The sequence below is a fragment of the Delphinapterus leucas genome, chromosome 15 (genome assembly GCF_059928025.1).
Source record: "Delphinapterus leucas isolate spDelLeu-1000000601 "Yukka" chromosome 15, BTC_Dleu_Yukka2, whole genome shotgun sequence".
NCBI lineage: Eukaryota > Metazoa > Chordata > Mammalia > Artiodactyla > Monodontidae > Delphinapterus > Delphinapterus leucas.
Window position 1 is genome coordinate 76268685 of NC_143143.1, and position 17455 is coordinate 76286139.

The 17455-nt window shown below is 44.7% G+C and overlaps 1 protein-coding gene across 1 annotated transcript in view; it reads left to right on the plus strand.

Moving 5' to 3' along the window:
• ARFGEF2 (ARF guanine nucleotide exchange factor 2) overlaps nucleotides 1-17455 on the plus strand; it is a 101389-nt gene that overhangs the window by 12333 nt on the left and 71601 nt on the right. Inside the window, exons 2-6 of the mRNA XM_022597369.3 lie at nucleotides 2336-2366; nucleotides 3033-3156; nucleotides 10278-10424; nucleotides 11362-11541; nucleotides 11900-12134. Of these exons, the coding sequence (XP_022453077.2) occupies nucleotides 2336-2366; nucleotides 3033-3156; nucleotides 10278-10424; nucleotides 11362-11541; nucleotides 11900-12134 (717 nt within the window). The remainder of the gene's footprint in view (nucleotides 1-2335; nucleotides 2367-3032; nucleotides 3157-10277; nucleotides 10425-11361; nucleotides 11542-11899; nucleotides 12135-17455) is intronic.

Here is a 17455-nt window from a genome sequence, read left to right on the forward strand (position 1 = left end):
CTGGCCCTTGTTCATTCCCATCGGAAAACCAGGGTGCACCTTCCTGTGGTCCTGTCCCATCAGGCCAGAAAAAGAGGTGGGGGGATTCCAGAGCCTGGGTTGTAAATAGGCTCCCCGAGGCTGGATGAGGGATGTTCATACTACAGAGCAGTACGAACATCACAGCATTCATGCTTTGAATTAATGATGCAAAACCAGTGTTTATATTGTTTCGCACATATAGGTTACGGAGTAATTCGACATGCTTATTTGAGAGCCAAGTTACCCAAGAGGTTACGAACACAGGCTTGGGAGCCTAATTTTCTGGGTTCAAGTCGCAGCTCCACCTCTCACTGACTTGTAACCTTTCTGGATCTTGTCTCTTCATCTGTAAGATATAGCAGAGTTTGGCCTTGAACCCTGGTCCTCTGGCTCCTTAGTTGCTCTTTGTTCTTTGGCAACGTTTTGCTTGTATAAAACGGGGATGTTTTGTTTTCCTTGTGCTGGTCATAGTCCTTTATCCCCTGCAGTTAGTTTTCCGCTGCCAGTGAATTTCTTTCTCCTTGATTCTTCCCTCTCCCTTAAGACAGAGGTTGCAAACTGGTAGTGTAAGGTCAGGACAGCCTGCAAACGAGTTTCATTTGAGCATAATTTTTTTTTTTTTTGGCCATGCCTCGCGGCTTGCAGGATCTTAGTTCCCTGGCCAGGAATGGAACCAGCACCCCCTGCAGTGGAAGTGTGGTGTCTTAACCACTGGATTGCCAGGGAAGTCCCAGAGCATAACTTTTTTAAACAGTTGAAATTACTTCCAATTACAGTTGGAGTTTTCACTTAAAATCCAGATTTTGACTTCTGGAAAAATCAGAACAATGGGCACTTCTGGGCTCAATCAGCTGGGACTGAGACTCTGCTGCACTCCATGCCCTGTTGGGTGGGGAGGGGGTCCTCCCTGCCGCTGGTGTCTTATACCCACCTGTGTCTCTCCAGGAGGTTTCCTGCCTGGCCTCCATAGGTCTTTGATTTGATTACCCTTAGTGCCTCAGTGAGTAAGTAGCAATCCTGGTGATTGATTTGTCAACTGGTGGGTTGACACCAGTGGCATTCTAGAACAGACTATTTTAGAGCTCAGAGGTCAGCACAGACTCTAACAAATGCCTAATTGCTTCACATACACTTAACAGCTAAACTTAACTCTAATAAGGTAACCATGACTGGAAGGAACCCTTGCATTTGAGTTCCGGCATCAGTGCCCCTCTGACACGTCACACAGTGACAGATAATATTACCACCAAGCAGAGTCTTGACATTATGCATGTTGATTTCTGCAAGCTGAAAGCTTGGCCACCAGCCTCCTGGGCTGGATTTCCCGGACCACTCCCACAGCCTGGGGCCTCAGCTAGAGGAGGCCAGAGCTACTTCCTGAGTGGATTCTTGTCCCAGAGGAGCAGGAACCATGCCACAGAGCTCTCTTTAGCAGAACCTGTGTGTCACAGGCCTTGTGGTCCATGAGCGAAATGTTTGATATTAGTCATCTGGTGTTCCTCTTCTGTTTTCTTATGTGTGTAGTAAGAGGACATTGAAAGAGTGGCTTGAAGGTTAAAATTCCCACCTCTAGTGAGTCCAGTTACTCGGTTTTCACTTCCTAAAGGTCAGTCTAGAATAGAGTTGTCCAGGAAAAGGAAACTTGTCACTTCCAGAACTGTGTTCTGGGGTTGCTAGGATAACTAATGCCATACCCAAACCACTGGCTCTCAAGAGATTGTGTGAAGAAGGCTGGCCTTTTGGAGGTTATCTGAATACATGGCATTCAGGTAGACATGTTTCACTGGCCTGCTTTAATAATACCGCGAGCCTGCCAAGCCTGACATGTAGGAATGCATTCGACTGACTAAGTGGCTGTGGGGGAGTCCGGCGTGTTTAGATATAGGATGTTCTTGTCTCAATGGCACAAAATCTTGTTCTCCTGGAAATAAGATGATCTCTCTTTGAGACTGTGACTTCTGAGTGTTGGCACTATTCCATAACTGTAACCATGTAGTTGTTGTACCCTCCATGGTAAAGGTTTATAAATTAACTTTAATTCATAAAAATTATATATGACTTAGCACAATATAAATGTACTTAATGCCACTGAACTGTACACTTAAAAATAGTTAATGTGGTAAATTTTGTGTTACACATATTTACCACAATTTTTTTAAGTGCTAAAGAAAAAGTATATATACTTACAGAAAATGTGGGAAAGAGAAAAAGATCATCATCCCCCTACTTAGATAGCTTTCAGTATTTTGTTATATTTGTTTTTTTAATATACTTATTGCATGCTCCTAACATGCGTTTCTTTCTTCCCCACCAGATGAAATTAAAGCAGAAATAGAAAAGCAAAGGTAAGCCTGGGCATGTTCTCCTTGCTGAAGTGCAGTATGAAGGGAGTAGTAGGTGGTGGCCGTGGGAACCCCTTTCTCTGCATGTTTTCCCATATTTCTGATCCTCGGGTGGCACACACTCTCCTAGCACAGCACTGGGCACGTGGCAAGACTTTGTATGTGTTTGAACTGATACCGAGTTAACAGGTTACTGGCTCAACAACTGCATATTTGGAGGAAAGGATAAGGAAGGTCAAGTTAATGCTGTTGTACCTTCTCTTGACAGGAGAGGCAAAGCCCTTGTCTCTTGTATGTCATGCTTCCTCAGGCAGGAGGGCAGCTTGTTCTGGTAAGGGGCTGCTCCTCATCTTCATAGTAGTGAAGCCAGTGAGTCCCATTTCAGAAATACAGCTCTGACGTGGCAGGTGCCAGGATTCAGTCCAGGCCGCTGTCGATACAGCTTGCTCATCAGAGACCTTTTTCTCTGCCTGTGGCCCCTTGGTGTTTTTTCCTAATGCATGTGTTTAAACTTTTCATTGTCTAGCCCCACAGATGCAGTTTGCAGGCACTTTTAATTAAATGATTGCAAGTGGGATGGGAAGTTAGAGTGGGGGGTAGGAAAAGCAGGCTCTTTTTTTTTTTTTTTTTTCATTTCCCCTCTCCGGCCCTCTCCTACTTTTTTCCTAGGCTTGGTGCTACCGCACCACCAAAGGCAAACTTCATTGAAGCTGACAAGTATTTCCTTCCATTTGAGCTGGCTTGCCAGTCCAAGTCCCCACGGGTGGTCAGCACATCCCTCGACTGCTTGCAGGTACCATGTTTCAACTTGGTGGTATAAAGGATGTTCTCTCAAGCCACAGGTAGTCCTTTGCACAGGAGCTGTGCCCGTAACCCCCTGGTACTCAGAATGCTTCCGGAGGTGATGGAGAAAGGAGCATTTCAGCTCATTCTTTTTTTTTTTTTTTTTCGGTATGTGGGCCCCTCACTGTTGTGGCCTCTCCCGTCGCGGAGCACAGGCTCCAGACGTGCAGGCTCAGCGGCCATGGCTCACGGGCCCAGCCGCTCCACGGCATGTGGGATCTTCCCGGACCGGGGCACGAACCCGTGTCCCCTGCATCGGCAGGCGGACTCTCAACCACTGCACCACCAGGGAAGCCCTTCAGCTCATTCTTTATGGAGGTCTTGTGAGGGAGGGAAGAATGAGAGGTCTGACCTCTTTACCTAAAAAAGAATTTGTTTCTCTCGAAGTATTTTGTTGATCTCTCTTATGTATGTTTTCCTAAATGAAACCTTTAGCATTGATTGGAATATTTGGTACATATGTGGGTACATAAGATATTTAATGCTACTTCTTTATTGATGGCATTAATATTCATAATGCCAAGTAGAGAAATAGATATCATCGACTCTCATTATTTGTGGTGATGGTCTATAAAGTTGCTGTGAACACGGAATTAGCAAACCCTGAAGCATTGTTCCTGGAGGGAATACAGGGCTAGGTTCCTGTGAGCCTCTCTGGTCACGTGTTCATCAGCTGATCAGTACATAACTTTATTCTTTGTGTGTTTCTGTTTAAAGACACCTTATTTAACATATATTGTTGATTTGTTAGCATTGAACTTATGGTCAACAGCACTATGACACATGCCTGAACAAAGCTGATCACACGTCATTTCTCTGTAGGGCACATCCTACAGAGACAGCACTAGACAGCACTTAGCACTGTGCATGGGGGCCATTTTAAATGGCGAAAACACCAACGAAAAGGACAAAAATGTGAAAACCATGCCAATAAATAGATCACAAGAAAGACACTGTTTACGGTATGAGAGGTGAAACAAGAAGGCAGAGCGTCTCCTTGTTTGACCTTAGCCAGGAACTTGTGCATCAAGTGATTCAAATTTTTCACTGTGCTGCAGGTGTCCGCAAGTGACCACAAAAGCGTCCCAAATATTGACTGGGGACTTACAAATTTTAGTGAGCGGGCACTCACAAGTACAAGCCTGTGAATAATGAGGATCGACTGTACTTAGGGCCATAAGTAACCTTGTCATAAGTTACTTTTTACTGGTGAAAAAGCAGCAGTGGGGAAATTAGGGAGACTTGTCCAGTGACGCGTAGATAGTGAGGGACAGAAACAGGACTGCAGCGTGGGCTTCTTAATTCCCAGTCCAGCATTCTTGTATGTTTCATAAGATCTACTCATGAAGCTTCCGGTTACCTCAGAAACATTTGTTTTTAACCCCAGTGGGCAACCTACAGCAATGAAAAGAGCTTGATAAATTTTAAAAGATACAGTGGAGAGAGCCACAATTTATCAGTACTTTCTAGAACAGGAATAGTGAATAGGTTCTATAGTTTATTGCTTGGAAGCTGTGTTGAAAAAATACCTGGAACCTCATCTGGGTTTCTTGAGAAAGTGCCATGATTGATTGGTTACGTCTGCTGAGGAACAGGACTGCCAAGTGGTGGTGGGCATGCCACATCTTTGGCATCTCTAGTCTAATATTTACTCTATTAATTTCTCTTGTTTGATATATCTATACTTGAAAATTGATGAGAGTTTCTTCACAGAAGCAGCTCTTCTGAATGAAAAGCCATTTTCTCATTCAGTATAATTCTGTACAGATTGTCCTATGTGGAACATGTAATGAGCCAAGAATTTTAAAGTGGCAGGCTCAAATCCTACTTCTATCCTAAAATATTTGTTGCTGTGAACATTTTCAGAGGAAATTTGGCGTAATTAGCTGTTTTGCCCTCATGTTGAGGTTTAGTTTGGAAGCTGGTGCTCATAGTTAACATCGTTGGTGTCCTGAACAATGCCAGTGTATTAGCACTCAGGCTGTGCTGGGCCGTGTGCTAAGTGCTCTACCCCATCATCATGTTTAACCTTCCCAGCAACCACCTGAGGTTCCTACTCTCATCCGCATTTTAGAATCAATGAAACTGAGGCTTGGAGAATAAAATGACCAGCCCTGCCAAGTTCCCCTGGCCAGGCAGTGATGGGATTGGGTGGGTGTCTAGGACTTGTTTACCCCAAGCCTATGTTTAATCAGGGGTCCTTAAACTACGCCATGAGCCAAATCTGGCCTGCAGCCTGCTTTGGTAAATAAAGTTTTATTGGAGCATAGCTGCCTTAATCTGTTCAGACTGATATAGCAGAATACCACAGACTGGGTGGCTTAAACAAGGGACATTTATTTCCTACAGTTCTGGAGGCTGGGGAGTCCAAGATAAAGTACCAGCTGATTAAGTTCCTGGTCTTCCTGATTTGTAAATGGCCAAGTTCTCACTGTGTCCTCACATGGCAGACAGAGCAAGCTAGGTGTCTGGTCTCTTCTTATAGGGCATTAATCCCATCATGAGGACCCCACCCTCATGGCCTCATGTAAACTTAATCACCTCCCAAAGGCCCCACCTCCTAATACCATCATATTGAGGGTTAGGACTTCAACATAGGAATTGCGGAAACAGAAACATTCAGTCCATAACACCAGCCATGCCCTTTCGTTGATGTATTATCTATATGGCTGCTTTCCAGCTACTACAGCTGAGTTGAAGAGTTGGAACGGAGACCATGTGACTTCACAGCCTAAATATTTAGCATGTGGTCCTCTACAGAAAAAGGCTGCTGACCTCTGCTCTTAACTATTACCCTGTAGTCTGGCCTCTTTAATTAAAAATATGCTGTGTTTTCCTGGAAATAGTCTGTTTCTGGAACTCTGTGTATGTGTGAGTATGGTTTCTGATGGAAACATTGACGTTCTGCTGTACTTCAGCGATTTGAGTGCAGTACCTGTCTTGAGGCTTTTGGCATGTGGTTCACTCTCTTTTTCAGAATGGAAGTTCTCTGTAATTTGATAGGTACACTAAGATTTCTTTGGTTAGTATACAAAATGCAAAATGTATCGTCCTTTTTATGACATTAGAAAGTGGCTGGGTGCTCCCTGGAATACTGAATGAAAAAATTCATTTCCTCTTGGGGTTTGTCCTTGCAAACCTGTTTGACTGGCTTTTCCCAGTGTGGGTGATGTGACTTCTGCCTTGGAAATGGAGGGCCAGTGTCTAGGAGTAAAGGTTGGTTTTGGCAAGGTTGAAGCCAGCTGCAGAGGCTGTGCCCTGGGCATTTTAAGGAGTCCCTTTTTGAGCATGGAGAGATGATGGGGTAGCAAAGGTGCTTCTGGGTTTGGTTTGCTGTGAGTACAGAGCTCAGCATTCCCTCCCCCACAGGGAGAAGCCCAGAGCCTTCCCTTCTCACTTCTCCCAAGTGACAAAGATTCTCCTTATTCCTTTTCTCCAGCACCTGGTCACCACACGCTCCCCCAAGGCCAGGACTGGAGGAAGGAGGGTTAGTTCAGGCTTGCCTAAACTAGTGAGTGATCTTCAAGTTTTTCTGGGCACATACCAACCACAGAAATTATTTTTGAGAATATTCTCTCAGAATATTCGTATTTCTTCAATTATAAGATTATATACAGGTACTACTGTTATTAAATTATGTACATTATAAACAATACAAAAACAGACCTTTTAAAAGGGTAGGACAAAAAAGTAGATAGAAACAGACTTCTAATATTTTCTTTCTACGTAAGGCTGTAGGAAACCACTGGTCTGAGCCATCTGGTTCGTACCACAAGCATTATCTTTTTTTTTTTAAATAAATTTATTTATTTTTGGCTGTGTTGGGTCGTCATTGCTGTGCACAGGCTTTCTCTAGTTGCGGTGAGCGGGGGCTACTCTTTGTTGCGGTGCGTGGGCTTCTCATTGCAGTGGCTTCTCTTGTTGCGGAGCATGGGCTGTAGCCGTGCCGGTTTCAGTAGTTGTGGCTCGCGGGCTCTAGAGCGCAGGCTCAGTAGTTGTGGTGCACGGGCTTAGTTGCTCCGTGGCATATGGGATCTTCCCGGACCAGGGCTCGAACCCGTGTCCCCTGCGTTGGCAGGCGGATTCTTAACCACTGCGCCACCAGGGAAGCCCACAAGCATTATCCTTTATCTCTTATTTCTAAAAGACTTTGGATTTTTTAATGCACATTTTAAAATCTATTGTAATAATATAAATTGTACCTGACTATACCCTCTGTTAGAAATTTCTTTTAGAACTTTACGGATTAAGGCTGAAGGCCCTTGGACTGCTAACCCCAAACCCAGTTGCCTATTTAGGTGTATAATTTTCTCTCTCTTTTCTTTTCTTTCTTTTTTTCTTTTTCTTTCTTTCTTTTTTTTAAACATAAATGATATCATTTATGATATCATTTTTCTGTGGAGGACCACATGCTAAATATTTAGGCTTTGTAGGTCGTATGGTCTCCATTTCAACTTTTCAACTCAGCTGTAGTAGCTGGAAATTATATCATATATCATTTATACTTGTACAGATTTTTCTGTGGCTTGCTTTTTACACCAGTGTTTTTAATGCCAGAACACTACATGCAAATTGAGGGCATTCCTGTGGACTGATAAATGATGTGTTACGCAACCATCTTACTTATCCCTCCCCGTCTAGAGGGGCATTGACAAGTAGCATCCCTGTGCAAGCAGCCTCCTTGGACACAAGCATCAGTGAGCCAGCTGCCCAGAGGCCTCCCTCCTCTGCCCTTCTTCCCATCCCTGCTTCGCATCAGCAAAGAATAAGACAGGAACGTCTACTCTCCATCTCTGTCAGTCCCTCATGGTCCAAGCCACCAGCATCTCCCCCCTAGACAGCTGAGGTGGCCTCATCATGGGTGCCCAGCTTCCACTGCTGTTGCCCTCCAGCCTGTTCTGTACTCAGGAGCCGGGCGGAGCCTTTAGAAATGTATCCCATCATGTCCATCCTTTGCTTACACCTGCTAGTACTTTCTACCTCACTCACTGTGCAGAGCACCTTCCTCAAGTGAGCCTGCCAAGCACGCTTCTGCCCCTGTGAGATAAAGGACTGTCTTATCACTGTTGTACCCCCAGTGCCAAAACAACATCTGGTACAAGGAAGGGTGAGAAGGCAGAACTAGAAAGACCCACAGGTTGCAGGAACTCTGCTTTCTTCTGGCCCTGCCTCACAAGGGAGTAAAATTATACTTAAAACCCTTTTCCATTGGAACGGTAACGTGCCCTTTAAGGAGGGCATAGAAGGGCGAATACTTCCAATCTTTTTTTATATTTGAATTAAACATCTGTAATTCACCTCCATCTTTGCTTTGCACCATCAGTGTTGGGTTCTGTGGGGCCTGCTTTTCAGCATTCACATTTTAGGAGCTCATAGACCATCCCACTCATAACCCAGTACTCAAAACGGACTTGAGTCCATTAGGAGTAGGGAGTCAGCAGTGTCCAAAAGCAGAGCTTATTTACCAGGCGGCCGGCGCTGCCCCCACTGGAAGCCCGCATGGGGAGCAGCGATGAGAGCAGATGAGGTAAAAGGCATCTGGACTTGTTCTTCAAAAACACACTTGAGCACCTCCCCGCCTCCGTCTGGAGCTCTCTGGGGCTGGTCTTGAGCAGCAGAGTGTGTGCAGGCCTCTCTTTTGCTCACTCGGTCACTTGATCCAGCAGTGTCGTATTTGTGCTCTCAGTCACTCTCTTTCCATCTGTTTTTCTTCCTGCTTATTGAATGGCGGCGCTTTCGAGGCTAATGATGGGGAAGAGCCATTGAGAAACGGCATCTGGCCTCCGCAGGGCGGCGCATCTTCCTGTTGCAGTGGTGGCGGCACTGTGGATCGCCTCAGGAGCTGTGTCTCTCTGGGCAGGTAGATCAAGAATGTGACACGCCAGAAACCAAAAAGATAAAGAACAGAACAGCATTTGTCAGAGTCTTTACTAAGTCACTGGAAGCAGAGGGTGCCTTAGAATTCACAGATCCCAGAGGGCTTGTAGCAGATGAGTGGTTCTTTTTATGTGGTCAGCCATCAGGATAACGTGGAAGACTTGGAGAAAAACCGATTCCTGGGCTCCACCCAACAAGTTCTGTTAGAGGAAGTTTGTGTTGAGGTCCAGGAATCTGTATTTGTAACGAGCTCCCTCAGGTGACCATGAATCTCAGCCAGGCTTTGAAACCATCCTGACCTTTGAGTTCCCTTCCAGCTCTCAGATTGTCCCTGATGAAATCCAGGTCAGGCGTGAGGTGGCCCAGGCAGGCAGGCGGCCCTGTCCAAACTGATCTGTCACCTGACCGAGAGGGCGCAGCTCAAGCAGCCTCATCTGAAGAGGCTGCCGCACGGGTGACATGCAGTTTGATAACGTAGGTGCAGAAGTCAGTTAGTTTTTTTACTTTAATTTTTGGAATAGAAAATACACCAACATGGTTTTATTCAACATTCAAAAAGAATGAAAGCCTGCCCTACAAAATGTGTTAGTCCCACCCCTGCCTACAGCTGCTTAGTTCTCCCTGCACTCAAGCAAACCATGTTATCATTAGTTTTTTATGTATCTTACTGTTAGAAAAAAAAAAAAGTTTTTTAGCAGCTTGAGATATAATTCACATGCGTACAATTCACCCATCTGAGGTATACAGTTCAGTGACTTTCGTATATTGACAGAGTTGTGGAGCCCTCACCACAATCTAATTAGAGACCATCTTTATCCTCAGAAAGAAGCCCCGTTTTTGCTCATCAGCAGTCACTCCCTGTTTCCCTGGGATCCCCCAGGTCTAGGCAGCCGCTGACGACTTTCTGTCTCCATTATGTATAGTTTTTAATCGCTCCATTTTTTACACAAGTGATTTTGCGCTGGGGTCTGTTCTACACGTGCCTTTTCCACCATTGTGGGCTCTTCTGCCATCGGGAGTCAGGCTGGATGCTACGCTCTCAGGGTGGCTGTGCCCCCTGCACCCAGGAGAGTGGAGAGATCTGTGTGGGAACCGGAAGTTAAAGGCTGAGCCCACTGCCTGCCTCTTACTGCTGTGGGCGGCCTCAGCCCTGGCCTGGCAGAAACTTCTCATGTCTGTGATTTCTGTGTTTAGAAACTCATCGCATATGGGCACATCACCGGCAACGCCCCCGACAGTGGAGCCCCCGGGAAGCGGCTGATTGACAGGATTGTTGAAACCATTTGCGGTTGTTTTCAAGGCCCTCAGACCGATGAAGGAGTTCAGTTACAAATAATTAAGGTATTTCTGTCCGTCTGCCTGGTCTGGATTTTAAATGAGAAAGCTCATCGCCCTTGGGAATTTGGCTTTCTAATTTACCATGTGTTAGTTGTCTCAGGAGGTGCTGAGCTGGAACAGAAAAATGTAAGCATCACTTAGATCTTTTGTTAAGTGTCAGAACTGATTAGCATGGACTGAGACAAGAAGAGTGGAACCAGGTGTGTTTTCAAAGTAAACAGTTCCGCTGATAACTACATAAATTGCTTGTGAATTAAATTGACTTCAAATCCTCTGCTCTTTCCCCTCGAAATTCTGGATTCCCAGACTGCCATTTCTCAGCAGGTCCTCGTGTTGATACTTTTATCACCAATTTGCCCCTGTCCTCTTACCCTCCCTTTCCTTCGCCCTATTCCATTTCTGCTGCCAGGAATGGTTTGGCATGGGGTGGTCCCATCTGCTTCTCAGAGAACCGATCAGGATGGGTGCGGTCAGTGTTTCAAATCTTAAATCCTGGATGTATTAGCTTTGTGAGGAAGCTCCCTGTTAGCCACACCTTTCCTGAAGCTCCCAAGAAAACCCGCCAGGGAACTCCGAAACTGACCCTCCCCCCCCCATCAAAACATGTATATTTTGTGATTGGCGTAGGTGAGATCAAGTTGGAGCACTTTCCCTCCTGAGACAAGTCTGTATTTTTGGCTTTTTAAAAAGTAAGCTGATAGAAAGCCCACTTCAACGCAACTTATGTACTTTAAATGACTTGTATTCTGTGGAGTTAATAATTGTGTTTAAACTCAAAGCAGTAGGGGGTTGGTTTTGGGCACTAATCATCCAGTTTAGTTTGCAGAGCCATCTTCTTAAACCAAACCAAATTAAAAACAAAGCCATGTGGAAAAGTTTGGCTGTGAGAGGATGGGAGGTGGGTGCTCATGAAGGTGAAGGTTGCGGATTTCTGTTTTAGGCTCTTCTGACTGCAGTGACGTCCCCGCACATTGAAATTCACGAGGGTACTATCCTACAGACGGTCAGGACATGTTACAATATCTATTTGGCCAGCAAAAATCTCATCAATCAAACCACTGCCAAGGCTACTCTTACTCAGATGCTGAACGTCATTTTCACCCGCATGGAAAACCAAGTGGTGAGCGGTAGCAGTTATCAGCTGCTGGGGGACAGGACACCATCCCATGCTGGGAACTGTTTCATGTGTGGCCTCGGTGCTTGGTGAAGATTCATAGCATTTTAAAATCAGTCCCTTCCTCCTCTGAGTTCTCTGCACTCTGTTTTTATCCTTGCTTTAAAAAGCGGAGAGAGAATCTAGCATGGGTTTTGAAATTTGCATTCAGAATTTGCTTTGAGTTCGCTGCAGGAATTTATTTCCTTTTTAAAATTCTATCCTTCTGTTTGGAAATTTTTTATGCAACAGGCTGGCTTATTTTCTGTTCCTTATCAAAATGCTGGATCCATTTAGATTGAATCCCTTTTTCGTTGCCTTTCAGTTGCAGGAGGCCAGAGAATTGGAAAAACCAATCCATTCGAAACCCCAGTCCCCTGTGATCCAAGCTGCAGCAGTGTCCCCAAAGTTCAGTCGTTTGAAACAGAGCCAGGCACACAGCAAACCAACAACTCCTGAGAAGACAGATTTAACCAATGGTGAACATGGCAGGAGTAGTTCTGGAAAAGTGAGCGCAGAGAATGGAGATGTGCCCAGAGAGAGAGACCCGTCGCTATCAGGTACGGCCCATGCGCTTCCCTGTCCATCCTGTATCCGAGGGGCAGGTGAAAGAGTTGTCTGGTGTCATCGCAGGAAACCTCTGATAGCAGCTCTTCTATTTCTGGGCCTCCCCCTTGACTTCCCTTTCGCTTTTCTCTTACGAAACACAGCCAGTGAGGCATGGTGTCTCAGATCACGTTGTCAGTTGTGCACTTTTCTTTGGATAGTTCCTGGAATGTATTGATATCTAGCCACTGCTACTTGATGTCAACTTCAGTGCCGTGGGTTCACTTTGGAGCATTTGTCTCCCAGGAGTTAATCGTTTGGATAGTTGATCGTTCAGTGTCTGTTTTATCTCCCAGAGGAGGACAAGGACCTCCTCTGTCACGTATCCACAGGATCTCCGTGCTTTGCCCACTGCCGGACAGTTAGTTGCTATTTATGGACATCTGTGAAGGGAGCCAGAAGGTGGGTGGGTGGGTGGATTCATAGAGAAACAGATAAACAGGTAGCTTTGTTTTCTTCTTCTGAGACCAAGTACACTATTTGGTTGTGTTTGCTTTTTTAATTGAAAGAGATATTCCACACCTGGTGATAGTCTTAAAGTAAGTAAAACATTAGGCATGAAATTTTGGACTGGGTTGTCATATATTTCTGAATGTTTGCATCTCTCTCTGGGCAATTTGTACAAACCAGATCCTAAGTTCATATATTTTTCAAGAATGTACCTTCTTCCCAAGTGATTCTGCCAAATAATTCTTCACTCTAGCTGACGGCTCTACAGTGAAGTATCTGACCCACCTTTTTTTTTTAAATGTTTTTTATTGTGGTAAAATTCACATAATATAAAACATACTATTTCAACCATATTTATCTGTACAGTTCGGTGGCACTAAGTACATTTCACATTGTTGCGCCACTCTCACCATCATCCGTCTCCCGAAATTTTCAGCTTCCTGAACTGAAACTCTGTCCCCATTAAACACTGACTCCCCATTCCCCCTCCCCACCCCCTGGCCCCTGGCATCTACCGATGTACTTTCTGACTCTATAAATTTGACTATTCTCGGTACCTGGTGTAAGTGGAATCAAACAGTATTTGTCTGCACCTAATGTATATTGTAATGCATTTTTAAGGTTAACTTAATATATGTCTACAAACAGATTGTGTTTTTTTTCTCCCCGTGCTATACAGTAGGTTCTCATTAGTTATCTGGTTTATCCATAGTAGCGTATATATGTCTGACCTGCCTTTATAACTGGTCTCATATCTTCTTCTGCCCCATTATTGGTAATGACGTCTGTTGGTGGTATGTTCGCTACCAGAGAGACCATACTTGAGCAGTTTTTGTTCATTTGTAATTTACCAGTGCTTGGCACAGGTAGGAACAGACCAAGTGTTGTGGCTGGCATGTTGTTCTGTATCAGTTTACCCAAGGCAAGGATCAAAGAAAAAGTTGCCACAAAGAACTGCATGTGTGTCTCGTGTGAACACTGTTGCAGGCTACTCAGTCCCACTGTCATGTGTCTTGGAAGGTGCTCAGGAAGTCCTGGCCCACGCTCTGTATGTGTCATCGTCTTTGCCTTATTAACTCTCAGGGCAAGGACCAGGCAGGTTTTTACTGTAACCTTTATCAGACTGTGCTCAGTCAATCAATATTAATATTTAAACAGACCGTAGTAAGCATAGCTCTGCAGATGTAAAAGCAAGTCTCTCTGAGCTGTAAGAACGTCCTTCCACTACAGCCCATTTTCCACATGGCAGCCAAAGTGATCTCTTAAAAGCATGAATTAGATCACCACCACCCCTCTGCTTAAAGCCCTCTGATAATTTCCCATCCCGTCCCATTCAGAGTGAAGTCTATGCCTGCCCCATCCCCACAGCTTCCAAGGCCCTGTGTGGCCTGGCCCCCCCCACCTCCCTATACCCTTCTTTTACTTCCTTTCCCCTTGTTTGCGATAGTGGTTCTGGTTCTTGAAAGTGTGGTGCTTGCTCTTGGTGCCTTCGCACTTACTGTCCCTTCCTTGTCCCCCCCTTTGTCTTCAGGTCTCTCAGTTCTAACTGATCCCTCTCTCTGAAGCTCCCCATCACTCTGTCCCATCATCCTCTTTTATTTTCCTCATAGCATTTTTTTTCATCCTTTGTAAGGTTGCTTTATTTTGCTTTTAGTCCAGCGGCAGATTTTTTAAATATATATAATTTTATTTATTTATTGGCTGCATTAGGTCTTTTTTTTTTTAACATCTTTATTGGAGTATAATTGCTTTACAATGGTATGTTAGTTTCTGCTTTATAACAAAGTGAATCCATTATACATATACATATGTCCCCATATCTCTTCCCTCTTGCATCTCCCTCCCTCCCACCCTCCCTATCCCACCCCTCTAGATGGTCACAAAGCACCGAGCTGATCTCCCTGTGCTATGCGGCTGCTTCCCACTAGCTATCTATTTTACGTTTGGTAGTGTATATATGTCCATGCCACTGTCTCACTTTCTCCCAGCTTACCCTTCCCCCTCCCCGTATCCTCAAGTCCATTCTCTAGTAGGTCTGCGTCTTTATTACCACCTTGCCCCTAGGTTCTTCATGAACATTTTTTTTTTTTTAGATTCCATATATATGTGTTAGCATACAGTATTTATTTTTCTCTTTCTGACGTACTTCACTCTATATGACAGACTCTAGGTCCATCCACCTCACTACAAATAACTCAACTTCATTTCTTTTTATGGCTGAGTAATATTCCATTGTATATATGTGCCACATCTTTATCCATTCATCTGTTGATGGACACTTCGGTTGCTTCCATGTCCTGGCTATTGTAAATAGAGCTGCAGTGAACATTGTGGTACATGACTCTTTTCGAATTATGGTTTTCTCAAGGTATGTGCCTAGTAGTGGGATTGCTGGGTCGTATGGTAGTCCTATTTTTAGTTTTTTAAGGAACCTCCATACTGTTCTCCATAGTGGCTGTATCAATTTACATTCCCACCAACAGTGCAAGAGGGTTCCCTTTTCTCCACACCCTCTCCAGCATTTATTGTTTGTAGATTTTTTGATGATGGCCATTCTGACCGGTGTGAGATGATATCTCATTGTAGTTTTGATTTGCATTTCTGTAATGATTAATGATGTTGAGCATTCTTTCATGTGTTTGTTGGCAATCTGTATATCTTCTTTGGAGAAATGTCTATTTAGGCCTTCTGCCCATTTTTGGATTGGGTTTTTTGTTTTTTTGATATTGAGCTGCATGAGCTGCTTGTAAATTTTGGAGATTAATCCTTTGTCAGTTGCTTCATTTGCAAATATTTTCTCCCATTCTGAGGATTGTCTTTTCATCTTGTTTATGGTTTCCTTTGCTGTACTGCATTGGGTCTTCGTTGCTGTACGTGGGGAGGGCTACTCTTCATTGTGGTGCATGGGCTTCTCATTGTGGCTTCTCTTGTTGCGGAGCACAGGCTCTAGGTGCGCAGGCTTCAGTAGTTGTGGCTCGTGGGCTCTAGAGCGCCGGCTCAGTAGTTGTGGCACACGGGCTTAGTTGCTCCACAGCATGTGGAATCTTCCTGGACCAGGGCTCGAACCCGTGTCCTCTGTATTGACAGGCGGATTCTCAACCACTGCCCCACCAAGGAAGTCCCCCTCATAGCACTTATTACTACCCCAAATCACTGAAGAGTTTGTGTTCACTTGCTCCTGGTCTAAGACCTTGGCCACCCTGTTTACCACAATATTCTCAACACCTGGCCTGGTGCCCAGCACACACATTCAGTAAATACATTTTTTTAACTTAAAATTCTGTTCTAACAAAGTATGCTTTACCCTTAGTATATTGCTGTGGATTTTGTTGCCAGTATGATGTACCCCGTGAGGCTTCTCCCAAGAACGTGGGCATCAGATTGCCTGTAGAAATCAGACCGCAAACCTGCCAATGGTAGGTCAGAATGGAGGTGCACCGTCACCCTTACAAAGAGTGACTGGCTTCCACTTCTCCAGATGTGGCTCTAAAGAAAGAACGAGTCCTTCAGGAGAACCGGTTGAGGAGCCTGGGAGGCCTGGGAGGAAGGGCAGCCTGCGAGGCAGATGGTGGAGGTGCTGGCCTGGGGGACACTGCGCCCCAGGGTACAGTCCAGGCTGCTGAGGCCCCCAGGCTCCAGTGCCTCTGTGACAGAGGACACATCCAGCTCTCCTGCGGGTTCCATCCTGTGGAATGGCCGTCACGTAGCCACCCCTGGCTAGGCAGTCACTGTGCCAGGAGTGGTGCTTGCTACCTGGGTGCTCCACATACGTTGTCCTGCTTTACTGGGAACCCTTCCTGGGCCTTCTTGGGATAATGTGCCTCCCAGTGAAATGTGTGTGGGTAACAATTCACCGACAGACCAGAGCATCTTTTTCCCCTCAGCAGTTTTTCATCCCAAGTTGATAAATCGACAATTTGTCAGTCTTATCGGCCTGAGCAAGAAGTGGATCAGATAGCTCTTTGTAAATTCACAAAATGAGATTTTTGAGCCTGTGACATGCTAGCTTATGTGAATTTTAGGGCATGGCCAGCAGCCTTCCCTTGGGACCTCACCCCATTTGTCCATTCACACCCCTCCGATGGCCCAGCTATTCTCGTCAATGTTTTGAAAAACTGCTTGATTGAAATACAATTCACATTCCATAAGTTCACCCGTTTAAAATGTACAGTTCAGTTCTTTTTAGTATGGTCACAGAGTTTGCAACAATCACCACAATCAGTTTTAGAGCATTTTTATCACACCCAGCCCTGTACCCACGAGCAGTCACTTCCCCTTTTCTTCTAAGTTTATTTTTAAGATTCTGACTATTTAACTCCCAGCATTAGACTTTAGCATTTTTACATGTATACAGTTAATATGTAGCTGTTGTAGGTACAGAGTTACCAGTGTGTTCACAGATTTCTTAGCTCACTTTTTTCATCTTGCAACCCATTCTTTAAGGGAAAAACAACCCAACTCTTAGGTACTACAAAATAGAGAAAGTGTATCCTCCCTCAGCTAGTGTGGAGGTTCTGATCAGACAGCCTGGGTTCAGATCATAACTGACCACTTAGTAGCTCTGTAACCTTGAGCAAAATCTTTAACCTCTCTGAGCCTCAGTTTCCTCATCTTTAAAATGAGAATACAACTGGTACTTACAGGTTTGTGAGAATTAATGAGAACAGTGTCTGGCACTTAGGGCTCTATAAGTGTTTGTTGTTATTATCTTTCATATGTTTCAGCTTAAAAAATGAGTTAGTTTAGAGAAAAAAATTACAAATATTTCAAATGGTAATCAGACTTGAAGTTAATGGGAACAGTGCAGTAGGATAACGTGAGTCTG